General features: G+C 65.2%; 1 protein-coding gene and 1 long non-coding RNA gene across 3 annotated transcripts in view; both read left to right on the top strand.

The window, feature by feature from the left end:
- Positions 1–9,590, top strand: part of SORCS2 (sortilin related VPS10 domain containing receptor 2) — a 350,209-nt gene extending 340,619 nt beyond the window's left edge. Inside the window, exons 24-27 of one of the 2 annotated variants that reach the window (XR_014023270.1) lie at positions 4,401–4,534; positions 5,090–5,195; positions 6,966–7,069; positions 9,452–9,482. Coding sequence is in view for 1 of the 2 variants with exons in the window: in XM_081303853.1 (XP_081159979.1) it covers positions 4,435–4,534; positions 5,090–5,195; positions 6,966–7,069; positions 9,452–9,516 (375 nt within the window). In the remaining variant the exon portion in view is untranslated. Of the gene's footprint in view, positions 1–4,400; positions 4,535–5,089; positions 5,196–6,965; positions 7,070–9,451 lie in introns of both variants that reach the window. The other variant, XM_081303853.1, reaches the window with a different exon arrangement.
- Positions 9,591–13,350: 3,760 nt separating this feature from the next.
- On the top strand, positions 13,351–16,583 carry LOC308654547. Its single transcript, XR_014023290.1, has 3 exons — positions 13,351–13,407; positions 15,216–15,302; positions 16,466–16,583. It is a non-coding gene; the product is annotated as an uncharacterized lncRNA (long non-coding RNA).
- The last annotated feature ends 129 nt before the right edge of the window (positions 16,584–16,712 follow it).

The following is a 16,712-nucleotide window of genomic DNA, read 5'->3' as shown; positions in this document are numbered from 1 at the left end:
GTCCACAGCTGGCGAATGGATGAAGAGACCAAGGACGGTCCTCGCAAGGGAGTGTCACTGTCCAACTGTTAGGAGAAGCGGGCAGCTGGTCTGTGCCATGGCGGGGGCCTGGGAGCGGGCCTGGTGCATGGCATCAGCCAATGCTCAGGACACACAGCGTCCAGTCTGTGCCACGGCAGGATACGCGGGTCCACAGACACGAGGAGCAGACCAGGGGCTGCGGATGGCCAGGTGGGGAACGAGGGCTCCGGGCAGGGCTTCCTGTGGAGGTCATGAGAAGGTCCGGAGCTGGTGGTGACGGTGCACAACCTTGGGGACACTGTAAGAACCCCACACTTACCAAGAACACCGGCTGGCTCCATGGACTGTACCCAGACGAGCTCACTGGGTGACCTAGGACAGCGTGGCCAGCACCGAGGCAGTGGCAGCAGACCCCAGCACCCTGCGAATGCAGCTTCCCGCCAGGCAGAGCAGAGGAGAGGGGGCTGGGAGAGGCCACAGGAGGACGCAGGGGCCACAGGAGGGCGCAGGGCCACAGGAGGGGCGCAGGGCCACGGGGGACGCAGGCCCACAGGGGACGCAGGGCCACAGGGGACACAGGGCCACAGGGACGCAGGGCCATAGGGGGCGCAGGGCCACAGGGGACGCAGGCCCACAGGGGACGCAGGGCCACAGGGGACACAGGGCCACAGGGGATGCAGCGCCTTCCTGCGCAGTCGGTGAAGATGAGGAAAGACCAGGAAAGCTGTCCACTGGGAAGCATCAGAGCCCTAAGTAAAACGCCTCGGGATGGATTTGACCAAGGAGGTGAAAGACCCGTCCCCTGAGTGTGAGGAGACTCTGAAGGTGACAGGCAAGCGGCCTGGTCCGCGGCCAGGGCTGGTTACAGGTCCCTGCTGCCCAGCAGCTGGCTATGGAGCGCATCCTACTAGAATTCCTGGGGCACTTTTCACAGAAACGAAAAGTGACACTTGAATCTCCTGGAACCACAGAAGACCCCAAATAGCCATCAAGAAAAACCACCAAGCTGGACACACCCCGTGCGCTGGCTCCAAAGCACACGGAGCTACAGAGCTGAGATGGCACCAAGATGGTGTCGAAGCAGAGGGCAGGGGCAGGAGAGGCCCAGAGGAGGCCACGTGCACTCGGCCAACAAAGATGCTGCTGTGGTTTGGATGTGAGCTGTCCCCCAGCGATCCTGTTAGTGCAGGTGTGCTCAGGTGACTTGTGAGAGCTGTGACCTGGTCAGCCCTGTCCCAGTTTAAAGGGACTGACTGGGTGTCACTGTGTGCAGGGGTGTGTGGCTGGGGAGGTCACTGGGATGTGCCTGGGGAGGTGCCTCTCCCTGATGCCCCTGCCCCTCCTTTCTTCCCTCTCCCCCCTCTCTCCCTCTCCCTCCCTCCCCCTCCCTCCCTCCCTCTCTCTCTCCCTCTCTCTCTCCCTCTCTCCCTCCCTCCCTCTCCCCCCTCTCCCCTCCCTCCCTCCCTCCCTCTCTCCTCCCTCTCTCTCCCCCTCTTCCCTCTCTCCCTCTCCCCCCTCTCTCCCTCTCCCTCCCTCCCTCCTCCCTCCCCCTCCCTCTCTCTCTCCTCCCTCTCTCTCTCCCTCTCTCCCTCCCTCCCTCCCTCTCTCTCTCCTCCCTCTCTCTCTCCCTCTCTCCCTCCCTCCCCTCCCTCTCCCCCCTCTCCCTCCCTCCCTCCCTCTCCTCTCCCCCCTCTCTCCCTCCCTCCCTCCCTCCCTCTCCCCCCCTCCCTCCCTCCCCTCTCTCTCTCCTCCCTCTCTCTCTCCCTCTCTCCCTCCCTCCCTCTCCCCCCTCTCCCTCCCTCCCTCCCTCCCTCTCTCTCTCCTCCCTCTCTCTCCCCACTCTTTCCCTCTCTCCCTCTCTCCCTCTCCCTCCCTCTGCCCCTCTCTCTCCCTCCCTCCCCTCTGCCCTCTCTCTCCCTCCTCTCTCCCTCCTCTCTCCCTCCCTCTCTCTCCCCCTCCCCCCTCTCTCTCTCCCTCCCCCCTCTCCTCCCCCTCTCTCCCTCTCTCTCCCCCTTCTCTCTCCTCCTCCCTCCTCCCTCTCTCTCCCTCCCCTCTCTCTCCCTTTCTCTCTCCCCCCTCCCTCTCTCCCTCCCCCTCTCTCTCCCTCCCTCTCTCTCTCCCTCCCTCTCTCTCTCTCCCTCTCTCTCTCCCTCCCTCTCTCTCTCTCCCTCTCTCTCTCCTCCCTCTCTCTCTCTCCCTTTCTCTCTCCCTCTTCCCTCCCCTCCCTCTGCCCCTCTCTCTCCCTCCCTCCCTCTGCCCCTCTCTCTCCCTCCTCTCTCCCTCCTCTCTTCCTCCCTCTCTCTCTCACCCTCTCTCTCCCTCTCTCTCCCCCTCCCCCCTCTCTCTCCCCTCCCCCCTCTCCTCCCCCTCTCTCCCTCTCTCCCCCTTTCTCTCTCCCTCCTCCCTCTCTCTCCCTCCCTCTCTCTCCCCTCCCTCTCTCTCTCCCTTTCTCTCTCCCCCTCCCTCTCTCTCCCCCCCTCTCTCTCTCCCTTTCTCTCTCCCCCCTCCCTCTCTCTCCCTCCCCTCTCTCTCCCTCTCCCTCTCTCTCTCCCTCCCCCTCTCTCTCTCCCTCTCTCTCTCCCTCCCTCTCTCTCTCTCCCTCTCTCTCTCTCCCTCCCTCTCTCCCTCTCTCCCTCCCTCTCTCTCTCTCTCCCTCTCTCTCTCTGCTTCTGGCCCTGCACTGGGCCCTTCACCAGGAGGTGCTGCCCCACTTGGGCCCAAAGCCGTTGCCTGGCCGACGGCGGCTGCACCTGGGGACCATGAGCTCATATACCCTGCTTCCCCTCTAATGGCTCCTGCCAGGCATTTCGGTCACAGCAGCAGAGGCTGGCTGACAGGGGCTGAGACCGCACATGGGGAAAGGCAGTCTCTGCAGTAAATGGTGCTGGGGACACTGCGTCCACCTGCGAGGGGGTGAAGTCGGACCTCACAACACATGCAAATGTCAACCCCAAGTGGACGGAAGACTCATGGGAGACCCAGGACGGCACAGACTCCACGCGGTGCAGGCAATGGGCCTCACACAGAGGCAGAGGGGGACGTGAGGCCGGGAGCCTCTGCAGAGCAGGGAAGGCAGTGGGCAGTGAGAGGCCAGAGGATGGGGGTCCTCACCCTCACCGTCCGACAGCGGCTGGGTCCCAGACACGCAGGACCTTGCTCAAGAGCAAGAAAACAGGCCAACGAGAGGGGCCACACCTGGATGGACAGTTTTCAGCAGGACACTCGAGTGGCCAAAGGCACATGGAAAAAACACTCGCCACCCCTAGCCACAGGGACGTGCCAATCCAGGCCATGGTGACGTCCCCCTTACCTGCATCACGCACCCCAGAGGGGAAGGGGGTGTGGGGCGGCATGGAGGACAGCTGTCCCACTGGCCAGGAGCATGAGGTCACGACCCCTCATTCACCCTGAGCAGGGAGCCTCATGAGCATGTCCAGGCTGCACTGACCCGGCCCTCAGGATGTCCTCCAGAGGTGGGCCTGAGGGACACCAGCCTCGGTGCCTGGGGCCTGGTGGGAGGACCCCCCAGGCCGTTTGCACCACCTGCGCAGGGAGAGCCCTGAGGAGCTGTGAGGGCCAGCAGGCGACCGAATGGCAGAGAGCAGGGTAGAGCCACAGGCCACCACCTGTGGAGTGGGCGGGGGGTCCCAGGCCCCTGAGGGCTTCAGGAAGAGTCACCCACTGGGACTTGGTGCTCATGGGACAAAGCCCTTTCTTCCCCAAAGCCAAGAGCTGGGACGCTGGGGGTCCCAGGCTGTGCTCCGTGACGGCTCCGAGGGCTCTGGGAGGTCCTTCCTGAGCCCAGAGCCACGGGGACCCAGGAACGTGGAATGGTAGACCCTGGGCAGCGCTGATGGGAGGTCAGGGTACAGCGAGGAGTGAGAGGAGCTGAGGAGCCCTACTGTGCGCCAGGCAACCCCGTGTGCGCCGTCCCAGATGGACAGGCTGGCTGCTGCCTGGCTGAGACCCTCTCCAGCCCCCGACACCCCCCCCTCACCCCACAGCCCAGAAACACCTCGCGGGGTCCCCTCGGGTGGGTCCACTCCCCTGCCCGAGTCCCGTGTCCTGTCCGCCTCGTCCTCTTCTCGGCCTCCCCCCTCTGGGGAGCCTTCCCTGACCGCCAACGCAGGAGGCCGGGGCTCCCGCAGCACCCAGCCCCCGTAACACACTCGGTGGCCCTGCGTCCTGTGCGTCCCTGCAGAGGCAGGGACGAGTGTGCCACCCATGTGTCCTGTCAGTGGTGACCCTGGAAGTCAGCTGCGGGGTGCCATTCCCATGTCACGGGGGAGGACGCTGGGGCTCGGGAGGAGGGGCCCTCCCCAGCCACGGCTGCAGGAAGTCGGGCTGGACCTGCGGGCTGACTGCCCTGCCTGCCCCAGGCCCCGGAGGACCCTCCTGCCCCTCTGCTTTCAGAGGCTCTCGGCCATCCAGCAGGCGCTGGGCGCACACCACATCAGCTTCCTCCTGCGGGGAGGCCTCCGCATCCTGGTGGGCCTGAGGGACGCCAGCTCAGGTGAGAGCCCAGCGGGGGCCCCGGTGGGCATCACTCTGGGACCCGGGCAGGGCCCTCCTCTGCCCACACACTCCCACCTGCTGGCGTCCAGCTCTGAGGAGCCCGTCTGTCCCAACCAGCGCAGCCCGGGGCCCTGGCCTTGGTCCACACCCCTGCCCAGGGTCTCAGAGGACCTCGGCTCCGGCCCTCACACTGGCCACCCCATGTGCCCCTCCGTGGAGCAGGAATCTGTGCAGTAGCTGAGTTTCCCCTCTGCGGACACCACACCGTTAGGAAGCCCAGCCCTCGCCCACACCAGCCTGGAGGCAGTGGTGTCCCCCTGAGGAGGGCCCAGCTAACAGTGGGTCCAGGCCACGGTGCACAGCAGGAGTCGGGCTGGGAAGGGAGTGACCGGTCCTTCCAAGGCCACAGAGTGTGTGTTCCCTGGTCCCTCGAGACCCGCCACCCCTTGGCCACACTGGGAGAATCAGCCAGGCATCGTGAGATGCCCTCCTCCTGGGTCCGGCCCGGCCAGGGCTGGCCCTCAGCTGTCCCCTCCTGGTGCCTTGCTTACAGATTCTCAGAGCCTGGGCGGCGGCGGCGGCGGCTACTGGGCCGTGGTGGTCCTCTCCGTCACCGGGCTGTTCGCAGTGGGAGCCTTCATCCTCTACAAGTTTAAAAGGCAAGGCCGCCAGGAGCCCTCGGCCGCTGGGCCCTGTCCTTGCTGCCCGGAAGACCTGGGGATACCCCTGGAGCGGTGGCCCCCATAGGGCCATGGCAGGAGGTGGTTTGAGCCTGCCCTGACACCTGCCCAGCGCCCCTCCTGGATCTGTCACCCGTAGGCCCTGGGGAGAGGGCCACCATCACCCCAAGAGCATCTCCCATGCATGCCCTCCGTCCACAGGGTCACGGGCGCCCTCCACCTCCACCCACCTGAGGGAGGGCACGTGCCCTTCACAGGTGGGGGAGTAACCTGGGCGGGGTCTGCAGGAGGAGGGCCTGACTCCATGCCCAGGGGTCCTCCTCCCACATCCCTCCCACCCCGGCCGGGAGCCCGCAGGGCTGCCCCTCTGGCCCTGCGCTCCACAGGGAGGGAGCTCCAGAGCGGCCGGGCTCCGGGACACCCGGGAGGCTGAGGCAGGGCTGCAGCGCGTCCCCTCCCTCCCGAGCCCTCTCCTCCTGGAAGGTGCTAGCCACCACGTTGCCCCAGGTGGCTGCCCAGTCCAGACCGACCTGGACCCTGGACCTGGGAACAAGCAAAAGGATCAGGCTGAGTGGGCAGAGGGCACACTGGCCTGTGGGCCCAGGACGAGGAAAGCAGAAGCTCCGTGGGCGGGGGGTGGGGGTGGGGGGAGTGAGGAGCAGGGCCGCTGCTCCTGGCCCTGCTCCCAGCTGATGGGGTTGGGCACAAGGTGGCCCGTGCTGGCCCCAGGAGCCAGGGTGATCCCGGGTCCCTGACGAGGTCCCTGGCGGGGGTGGGGGGGTGTGCAGGCCTCGGCTCCTCCTGGCCTGCAGGCGTTAGGGTTGCCCCTGGTGGCTTCCTGTCTGCTGTAGTGGCTGACACTCATGTCCCCCCAGGGTAGGTCCCGATCTCCACATGGAGGGCACCTCCTGCCACCCCGGGCCCTGCCTGGCCACGGGCTGCTCAGCCAGCAGGGGTGGGGTTGTGCTGCCCCCGGGGAGGCTTCCAGCTCTGGCCTGCCCCTGTCACCGCCCTGTGTCCCTCCTTCCCTGGGAACAGCTGCCGGCTCAGCCAGCCAGGCGGGGACACTTGATCCCTCCCCTCGGGGCCACATCAGGGTGCCCACCTGAGGCTGCTCGTTCCGCCCAGGGCCATGTCCCAGCCTGCTCTCCAGCTGAGCCAGGGTGACATGGAGCCTGTCTGCCCCGGCTGCCTCGAGCACACCATCGAGGAGGCGGGGTGCATGGTGCCCCTGACGTACTGCAGACCACGGAGGTGCCTCTGAGGCCCCTGGCAAACCTACCCGGCCCCCCACAGGAGCCCCTGGAGCGCTGTGAAGGGCCCCTTGGTGGGTGCTGAGGCCTCTGCTTCTGAGCAGCTGAGGACCCGTTCACTGCAGGTGGCTCCATACTGGGTAGGGGACTGTGGGTCAGTGCCACAGACTGGGGCCACCACCCTGCTCTGCCACTGCCCTCCGGGGCTCAGGCCAGTGCTTCCCCGTCTGGAGCCTTGGTTTCCTCACTGTAAAGGGGACTTGGGAGCAGGAGGAAGAAAAGGAGGAAGGAAGGAAGTGTTGGGCCCAGGCCCTGCGCCACCATCTTGTGTCACTCGGCTGTGTCTCCCTGAGACCTCTGACGGGCCCTGCAGGACAGGGAGCTGGGCTTCTGGGTGCTGAGCAGAGGCCTCGGGGCTGTCTGCACCTGCTCCCTGAGAGGCCGGGTCCTGGCAGCTGAGGCTGGGCACAGCTGAGCAGCCACCTCTGCCCAGCAGGAAACGCCCGGGCAGGACCGTGTACGCCCAGATGCACAACGAGAAGGAGCAGGAGATGACGAGCCCCGTGAGCCACAGTGAGGACGTGCAGGGCGCCACCCAGGGTGAGCCCCCTCCCCAGGACCCCGCTCCCAGTTGGCGCCTGCCCTGAGGCCCGCCCCTCCTTAGGTGCCTTCCAGGCCTCTTGGCCCAAAGTACACAGGACATGGGGCCAGGCAGACCCTGCCAGTGGGTCACCCTGGGCCATCATCTCCCTGGCACGGGGACGGTGGGGCCTCCCAGCGCTGCCCCAGGATGACATGAGAAGCTGCTGGAAGCTGTGGGCGCCAGGCCTGGTAGCAGAGGCAGGAAGGACAAGAGGCCGGCCTCCACGATAAGCCTCAAAACATGGGGCGCCTGGACGCAGGGCACGGGCCTGGACGCAGGGCTGTGCCACGGCTCCCCCGAGGCCTCTACACCGCCAGACCCCTCCCTAAGGCGAGGCTGCAGCGCCTCGGGCCCCACTCTGGTGCTGCAGTCAGCAAAGGCAAACCCTGGGGCCTCAGGGGGAGGCAGGGAGCAGTCTGGAGGTCAGGTGAGGCCCCAGAACTCTCCCTACTCAGGGGTGGGGATGTGGGTGCCCCCGCTGGGGGAGCGGCAGGGCTGCACTGTGGGGACCATGGCACCCTTTAGCAAGGCAGGCTCATGGCAGCTCTGCCTCTCCACGAGTGGGGCAGCTAAGGCCCCAGGGCTTCCGAGTCTTCCTGGAGGTTTGGAGCCCGAGCAGGCAGAGCTGAGGCAGGCGCCCCGAGGCCAGGACCAGGCTGCTCTGGGCACCTTCAGGAGCCAGGCTGGCTCTTAGTGAGCCTGGGGGACAGAGATGAACTGCACTGGCCCCAGGTCGCCACTCACGGGGGACAGAGCTGGAGTTGGGGTCTAGGTGGACCCCAAGCTCACCATGCCCCACCCTTCCTGTTCCCACCACACAACCCCTCTGTGCCTCCTCCAAGGCGGCCGGCAACCTGCCACCCCGTGGCTTCAAGGCTCCTGCCAGAGTGTCCAGGAAAGTCCCACTGCAGCCGTGGCCACTGCTCCAGTTCAGGTTTACACCCTGACCAGGGGACGTGCTGAGTGAACTGAGAGTGCCCTCCGCCCTCAGAACGATGCCAGTTAGAAACCACGGCCTCATTTTTTAACTTAGAGGAGGCTCGGGAAGGTGACGCTGCTGGCCCAGGGGCACACAACTCACAGGGGCTGCCCTGGGGGCCCCACCAGGCCCAGGCTCTCCCTCTGGCTCCTCGAGGGGTGGGTCTGCCCCACCCATCTGGGATCCCCATCATCTCCCAAGTCCTTCAGCCCAGGGCTGCTCATCAGGGCGAGATGCCTGGGTCTCCTCTGGGTGCCCACTTGGTGCCAGGTCCCATCAGGACATAGCTGAGCCCTGGGCAGATGCTGGTGTCCTGTTCCTCAGATGGAAAGCTGAGACCCAACCTTCCCAGGTCACTGCCTAACTAGAGGTGATGGGAGACAGCGTCCGGCTCTGGACAGTGCCTTCTACCGGCCCCAGGACCCTCCACAGGCCTGTCCTCTGCCCCAGGCAGAGGTGGTCTTGGGCTCCTGCTGGCCCCACCTGTCCCCATGACTGGTTCCACACACCCTCACGGCTGGGAGGCCAGCGCTCCGCCAACCTGCCAGCTGGTCCTACTCTCGTGCAGGGTCTCAGCCCCTTGTGATGGGGTCTCAGGAAGGTGGACCTGAGTCCTGAGCCTGGCTCCTTCCTCTGACAGCTGCCTGCTTTTAAGCCCCTAGAAAATAACCAAACATAATAATCATTTGAACCAAACCCTTGGCGTGCACCAGGCGTCCCCAACCATGGTCCTTCCCAGAGGGTGCCAGGGGCACCATAATTTTACAAATAGCAAGACCAGGCCCAGGGGGTGGAGACCCTTGCTGCGGTCTCTCGTGGACAGTCAGGCACATGGGCCTAGGCGGGCAGTGCAGGGAGTCTCATGAGTTGGGGCAGGCAGATATGCTGCCAGTAGTAGCTCTGGGTCCCCGTTCGTTGGTGTCCTAGCACGGCCCCCAGGACCACCTGACGACCAGCCTCTGACCCCACTCTCTGCTCTCGCCCCGTCCCCCTACCCCCCCACCTCGCCACTCTGTGCGCTGCAGCTCCCACTTCCAGGAGGGGGCGGAGCCTCAGCCCCTCCTGCACCCCCTTGCTACTGATGCCAGGGGTGGCCCCCGTGCAGGTCAGTGGGCACAGCTTCACCTCACAACCCTTGGGGTGCCCACTGCTTGTGACAGTGCCAGGCACACCCCCTCCTGCACCCCCAGCAGCGTGGAGAGCCCACCACCTGAGACTGGCACTGGCTGAAGGCACCTGGGGTCCCCACTGCATGCCGGCTCACGTGCTGCCCAGGACGCCACTGGCACCCCCGCGGCCTGCTTCTCCCTTTCCCCAGCCCATGGCCTGAGTTCACGGTGGCCTCTCCTTTGTTCCCCAGGCAACCACTCGGGCGTGGTCCTGAGCATCAACTCCCGGGAGATGCACAGCTACCTGGTGAGCTGATGTGGCAGGGTCTGGCCGGGACACTCTCCTCCGCTGGTCATTCCCTGGAGGGCACAGCCACGAGTGCAGCTGGAACCATGTCCCCTCAGAGACCTGCGGGAGGCCACCTCCTCCACCATCCCCACATGGGACAGACACTGCTCCCTCTGCCCCATCCCAGCCCACCAGGCCCATGGGATGCCAGCACAGCTGACTCCTGACCCTCCTGGACACAGGCCCACAGAGCCACCGATGTCCCCACCCCTAACTCTGGGGTGTCTCTGGCCCTGGCCCCTGCACATGACCAGGCCGCTCCAACCTGTCGCCCCAGCCAAGGCCTGGCTTCTCCTGGCTGCCGCTGGCCTGTCCAGAGCCAGTCTGGGAGCGAGCCCACTGGGTGGGCCCTGCTCCGAGACCCAAGACCCACGCAGACACTGCACTACAGCTCCTGTCCCTGCAGAAGCCCCCGGAGTCCTGGACCCTGTGGCCAGGGCTCCCAGCACCACCTCCAGGGCTTCCTGCCATCGTCCTCTTTTTAAACTGCAGATGACGTAACTTCCCTCTAGGTGGCGTTTGCCCCGGGGCTTTGGTTGAACTTCCTGTTCTCGTGGCCAGTGGTGGGCATCTGGTTGCCGTCAGAGCTTCGTTCTTGGAACCCCTTTTCTAGAACCCAGGGCTCCTCTGGGCCCAGAGGGGCCAGTTTTCCCTAGCGGGCTGGGGTGGGGGACACAGGGACCCCAGCCTACAGCTCCTCGCCGGCGCTTCCCGGCCTCACGCAGCTCTGCCCCACAGCTCAAGGGACTTGGGAGGGGCGGGCCCCCGCAGCCGGAACAGCCTTCTGTGCCCCTTACAACTTGGGGGGCTCCTGCAAAGCCAACCAGGAGGCATAGGGCAGATCTGAGGGGCCACTGGGAGTGTGCCCCCCCAGGTGAAGGTGGGCGATGGGCCCGAAATGGGTGGCTTTCCAGGGTCAGGACAAGATGGAGCGGGGTGGCCCCGGGGCCAGCCCTCGGCAGCACGCAGCACGCAGCCGCCTGGAGTTGGGGCTCTGGCACAAGCCTCCAGAAGACAGCGGGCACTTCACCTTTTGCCTTGAATTGGGAAGTCACTGTCCTCCTCCTCCCCTCCCCTCCCTGCCCAGGCCAGGCTCTCTGGTGGCCACACCAGGGTCTGTAGCAAGGCAGCAGTGTCCTCTGCACCCTGCCGGAGCCTGGGGTGTCCGCCTGTCTTCCCCAGGAGTGGCCCGTGACCAGGGAGGCCCAGGGAGAGGTCTTCCGGGCACCTGGTCTTTGCTGGGTGGATGCCCTGGCATCTGGGTGCTCCTGTCACAGATGGCACTCAGGGATCACAGTCACAGAGACAGCCATGCAGGGATGGGCCTGGGTGTGGAGGTGTCCCAACTGTGCCCAGCCTGCCCCCACCCTGCCTGCCCACTGACCTGGGCTGCCAGAGCCCCTCCAGAAGCTTCTTCCCTGGGGAGGGGCCAAGTGCCAGTCAAGGCTGTGACCTGAGACCTTTGCCAGTGCCCACCCCCAGCCTGCAGTCTTCACTCCTATGTGGAGACCTGCGAGCTGCGGCCCCCACCCAGCACATCTGTGCCCACGGGCCATGCGTGTTGGACACAGCCATGCTTACACTCAGCCCACCCAGGCCCAGATCCCAGGTCAGCTGGGGATCCCTGGAAACACCCTCCCTGGCTCACCAGGGCCTGTGGGTGGCCAGCTGCACGCCTCCAACCCTCCTCGACCACTCAGTTTAATTCTCTCAGCTGTTGGGTGGGGATCCCCCTGGGTAATTGTGTTTTTCCTATTTTATGTTATTATTGGTATTAAGATCTTCTTGGGTGTGTGGACCCAAGAACCTGGGAGGATGGTGGCATCCCATGTTCCCGTGTGTTCCCATCTCCGCAACCGGGGGATCAGCACGTGGGTCTGTGCGTTTACCTGGCCGTCTACTGAGCTCCGCGCCTGGCATGCAGGTGCACGAGGGGCACCTGGAGTTGGCATGACAGCACTGGTGTCTGGTGCTGTCTGAGCAGGCCCCGTACCCACGCAGTGTGTGCACATAACAGGGGATGCCTTCTTTCTTATTTTTCCTTTAAAAAGACCAATGAATAATTTGTGATGCTTTTAACAAAGATTAAACGGATCTGATCAGCTTCTGCCTTACTATGAGGATATTTTTCGATGTTGAAGTTTACACATACACAGGCCTACAGTCGTGGCCCCAGGGACGATGTATCCGAGGACCTGTGAGGGGAGCAGGGGGCAGTCCTGAGGTGGGAGTTTGCAGATGGCATTGGCCTTTGACGCCACCCGTGTTTCCACCCGGGGGCACCCCTGCCCCCACTGCTGGGAGGCCAGAGCCTCCGCCAACCTGCCAGCTGGACAGAGGCTGCGGAGGCTGCCATGAGGTCCTGGCTGGACTGGCACACCTACAGGACCTTGCCAGGGCCTCTGGCTGCTGGGACACTGGGGCTCTCCCACCTGCGGGGCACTCGGGTGGTTTGCTGCTGTCCCTGGTGGCTGAGGACTGTGGCTCTCAGAGTTTAAGGGCAGCCTCCCCTGGACACTCTTGCCTCCTCCTCACTCTCCTCCTGCGTGGTTGGAGATGGAGGGTGAGGGAGCAGAGGGGCAGGAACGGACGGGAGAGGGAAGGGGAGAGGGATGGGGAAGGGGACAGAGGGACAGACACCTGAAAGCCCCATGGACGTTTGCTAAGTGCACTTTGCAGTGAAGCAGGCGGAGGCCGCACTGGGGGCCGCCTGGGCAGGACCAGGAAGCGTCGGCCCAGAGGAGGCGTCCTCTCCACGATGGTGCCCTCACACGGCCGGCCTGGGGAGGGTCCAGTACTCGCCACAGACCGAGGTTCCCCTGCAGCAAGGAACAGTGAGGTCTGAGAGGTGTGGCCACGCCTCAGAGCACGGGAGAGGGAGATCCCTCCAGACACACTCCCACTGTGACCCAGGATGGCTCCAGTGGGCATGGAGCAGTGGAGGGAGGGGGCGGAGGGGAAGCCACCTGCACACACGCTCACAGACGCGCACACCCCCTCTGCACCACAACATGTCCTTATGAGGCAAAATCGGGTTTTCAACATCAAAGTCCTCAAATGTCCCCTTGGACTCCAGGGTCCTTTCAACTCATGCTGGGCACCAGGCAGAAAGGGCGGCGCTCAGGAGAGACCAGAAGGTAGCCCCTACAGCGGGCAGTGGCCCAACAGGGCAGCAGGGGACCAGGGGAGGAGGGGAGGGCATCCACATGCTCGCGGACCCCCTGCAGGGCTCCACTCCTCGCCTCAGAGCCCTGGGTCCTGCAGCGGCCCCTCTAGAAGCTGTCAGGGAGCCAGCTCCCTCAGGCCAGGGACTTGTCCCCCCCTGGGGACCGGCCCAGACAGTGCTCCTGAGGACACCCCTGCCGGCACCCATTTCAGAGTGGATACCGGAAGGTCAGGGCCAGAGCCCCTTCCGAGTTTGAGGAAGAGAAGAGTGTCCACAGGTCCCCCCTGGGCATGGGCCGTCCCCTGCCCATCAGTGTACCGAGCACCTGCCTCAGAAAAGGCCACTGTCATGTGACAGTCAAGCATAAGCATAGAGCAGATAAGGTCATTGTCTAAACCTAGATGGGCTAGAGGAGCAGGGAGGCTGCCATCCGTCCTCCCCACATCGGGCACCCTGGAGCTGCCCCTCCTCCCAGAGGACCTTGGCACTGCCTGTCCCCCGAGGGCGTCCTGATCCACTGCCTCCTGAGCCACCCAGCCACCCCTGAGCCAGGCCTTTCTGCCACCCTTACCTGAGACGCCCAGGTGTGTCAGGCGCACCAATGACAACCCCTGCTTGGCCACAGGTGTGCTGCTGGCGGTCCTGGGGAGGCCCGGCAACCAGACCTCAGCAGGAGCTGGAGCCACGCCCTGGTGAGTCAGGCAGTCACCCCTGCTCCGGAGTCACCAGCCTCCAGCTGCAGGGTGCCAGGCAAGCACTGCTGTCCAGTGGGACTGGTGGCCGTGCTCGCTGTCAGGGCAGTCCCCGGCCTGCAGGGCCTGCCACGTCCCAACCCGGGAAGCCTCCTTTCGTATCCTGCAGCGGGGGCCTGGTGCTCTCTGCACCGGGTGGGCTCAGTCTTGCCAACCCCAGGCCCTGAGCAGCGCCGGCCCAGGCGTCTGACGGCCTGCGTCCCCAGGCCACTGGCCCTCCAGTGACGTTGCAGTTAGACGGTCACAGACAGTGCCCGCTGGCAGAGAGCACCCTCCTGTCCCTGGTGCTCTTGGCTCAGGCTGGCCCAGCAGAGCGGGTGTCTGTGGCTGTCATCATCACGGCCCAGATATTCAGCTCTGTGCATGACCCAAGCAGCACTCTGGCTCAGGGGGTGACAGAGGGAGTGTCTCCAGCAGGGTAATGAGGAGGACGATGGGGATGGCCATGATGATGGCGGTCCCCCGTCTCCTGCCAAGTCCAGCTCTGGGCCCTCTCCAGGCCCTCTCCAGGCCCCCCATAAACCAGCAGCTCTGAAGTCAGCCTGCCAATCCTGGTTCCACAGATGAGGGAGGCGGGGCTGAGTCACGATTCAAGTGACATCCCAGACCTCAGGCCCTCCTGGTGACCGCAGCACCTGTGCCGGTGGCAAGGGCCAGACAGGAGGCTTGGTGGGCCAGGGAGCAGAGGGAAGGAGGTGAGCCACCAAGGCCAGCTGGGAGGGACCGTGGTGTAGCCGACCTTCATACCATCTGACTCCCATCAAGAAGGGAAGCTGTGAGCAGGAGGAAGCCCTGGAGGGAGCCGTGGACCCGGCCAGGCCGAGGACGCGCTTTGAAGATGGGCCGCAGACTCATGGCTGGCAGGACAGAGGCCATTAGGCCTGATCCCTGAGGCAGGAGCAGCAGGGCAGGAGCAGGGCAGGGGCAGGGGCAGGGGCAGGGCAGGGGCAGGGGCAGGGCAGGAGCAGGGGCAGGGGCAGGGGCAGGGCAGGGGCAGGGGCAGGGCAGGGGCAGGGGCAGGGCAGGGGCAGGGGCAGGAGCAGGGGCAGGAGCAGGAGCAGGGGCAGGGGCAGGAGCAGGGGCAGGGGCAGGAGCAGGGGCAGGAGCAGGGGCAGGGGCAGGGGCAGGGGCAGGGGCAGGGGCAGGGGCAGGGGCAGGGGCAGGGCAGGGGCAGGGGCAGGGCAGGGGCAGGGCAGGGGCAGGGGCAGGGCAGGGGCAGGGCAGGAGCAGGGCAGGGGCAGGGGCAGGGCAGGGGCAGGGCAGGGGCAGGGGCAGGGGCAGGGGCAGGAGCAGGGGCAGTGGCAGGAGCAGGGGCAGGGCAGGGGCAGGGGCAGGGGCAGGAGCAGGGGCAGTGGCAGGAGCAGGGCAGGAGCAGGGGCAGGAGCAGGGGCAGGGCCAGGGGCAGGGCCAGGGGCAGGGCCAGGGCCAGGGCCAGGTGCAGGGGCAAGGCAGGGGCTGCCCCTGGGAACAGGAGCCCAGGACCCCCAGGTTGGCACCCTGGGTTCTCAGGAAAGCCAGAGGCAAGGTCATGGCTGGAAGAAGGTGGGACAGGGCCGGGGACAGCGAGGCTGCCATCTGGGAAAGGAAGAGGCACACAGGACAGGAAAGCTGGGAAAGGCCGTAGGCCCCACTGCCCTGCCCCGTGGCCCTGCCCCTCCTGGCCACCTCTGCTACTGGGGTGCAGGGACAGGTGGGGTCCTCAGGCCCAGAAGGCCACCTCAGCTCCAAACTCAGCATCCTCCTCTCAGGTGGTCAAGAGGACCCTCCAGGGTGATCCCACAGAGTCCCAGGCTGCCCACCGTGGCCCCACTGTGGCTCTGCTCCCGAAGCCAGAGGTAAGTCCTCACCTCTGGTGGCAGGGAGACAGGGTGCTGCTTCCAAGCCATGGGACAAGATGGCAGCTAGAGCATGTGCAGACACTGCCACCTGCAGGTGTGAGCTCAGCGAGAACCGCAGTTAGACACGTGGAGAAACTCGAGGGGCCCAGGGACGACCCATCAGTTGAGGAGGCACACACGGCGCTGGCCAGTGGGGACCTGCAGCCTTGTCTGGGGGCTGTGCAGAGTGGGGTGACTAAAAAGGGTGATGTGGAGAAGGATTCCTTCAGCATCCAAGAGTGCCGGAGAGACCGACTCGTGAACCGGAAAACACAGCCTGCAGGGAGCTCCACTCAGGCTGAAAGTGGCTGCCGAGACCCAGGCACCGGTGGGCCATGCTGCAGCCGAGGCGGTGGGGAGGGGCCCTGACAGCGTGTGTGTGCCCAGGGGTTCATTAAAGCAAGCTGGAGGAATTCAGAAGGCGTCCGCTTCAGCCTTGGGTCAAAGGCAGGGGAAAAGCCCTCTTTGAAACTGGGGGTGCAGGCGGCAGGGTGAGCAGAGGCCTGTGAGAGGGGGCGGGTGGGCAGTCAGAGCTGCTGAATGCAGAAGAGGAGGGGGAGGGCGCAGGAAATGGTGCCACAGAGAGTGGGCCAGCGCCCGCGGACAGAAGAGCAGGTGCTGGAGAGCAGTGAAGACCAAGCCGGGCTCCTCGGGAATGGGTCCACACAGCAGCCCAAGAGACCAGAGTGTCAGAGGGCCCGCGGGGCAGCGGGCGAGGCCACCCAGGGACGCTTCCCAACCCGGAAGTTAAAGAACACGAGGAGCGTCCCGCATAACCCACAGAACACAGAGGGCGGAACCAGGGGCTCTCGGGAGGGAAAGTGTCAGCTGATCCTCGTTGGACAACACACTGTCAGGGAATCAGGAAGGCACTTCTAGACCATAAGCAGTGGAAATGGGTGACTTTGCATCTTTCAAGAAGGAGAAGGAGACAGATCTGTCACTAGCCAAGGAGGACCTGGGCAGGTCCCTCAGTGGTGGCAATTAGGGGATAGAAAAGGACTGTGGCAGCCAATGCCTCTAAATAGCAATCGTCCAAGTGAATGTGGAAGTGAAGAGAGTAACAAGGTGACCAGCTGTTTGGGGACAGCTGCAGGGTGAGGGCTCATCTGGCTCCACAGGACTTCCCTCCTGGCCTCGTGATGGTCTCCGCACGCCCCTCCCCGGCCGTGGTCTGCTGTCAGCTCCACATGACCAAGCCGCCTGCAGAGGCCTCTGAGGTGTCGAGGTGCCATGGCCAAACCAGACCTGGTTGTGACGTGAAAGCACAAAACCACTGTGGTCAGAATCCTGGGCCTGGGGAGGGGTCAGTCCCCCCCAGCCTTTCTCCAGGAAGCCTGAGGGACCACGTCCCCACCTTTGGGGGGT

This window comes from Spermophilus citellus (assembly GCF_964194105.1).
Source record: "Spermophilus citellus genome assembly, chromosome: 8".
Lineage (NCBI taxonomy): Eukaryota > Metazoa > Chordata > Mammalia > Rodentia > Sciuridae > Spermophilus > Spermophilus citellus.
The sequence above is the reverse complement of the archived record's forward strand: the minus strand, read 5'-3'. Positions and strand labels throughout refer to the sequence as shown.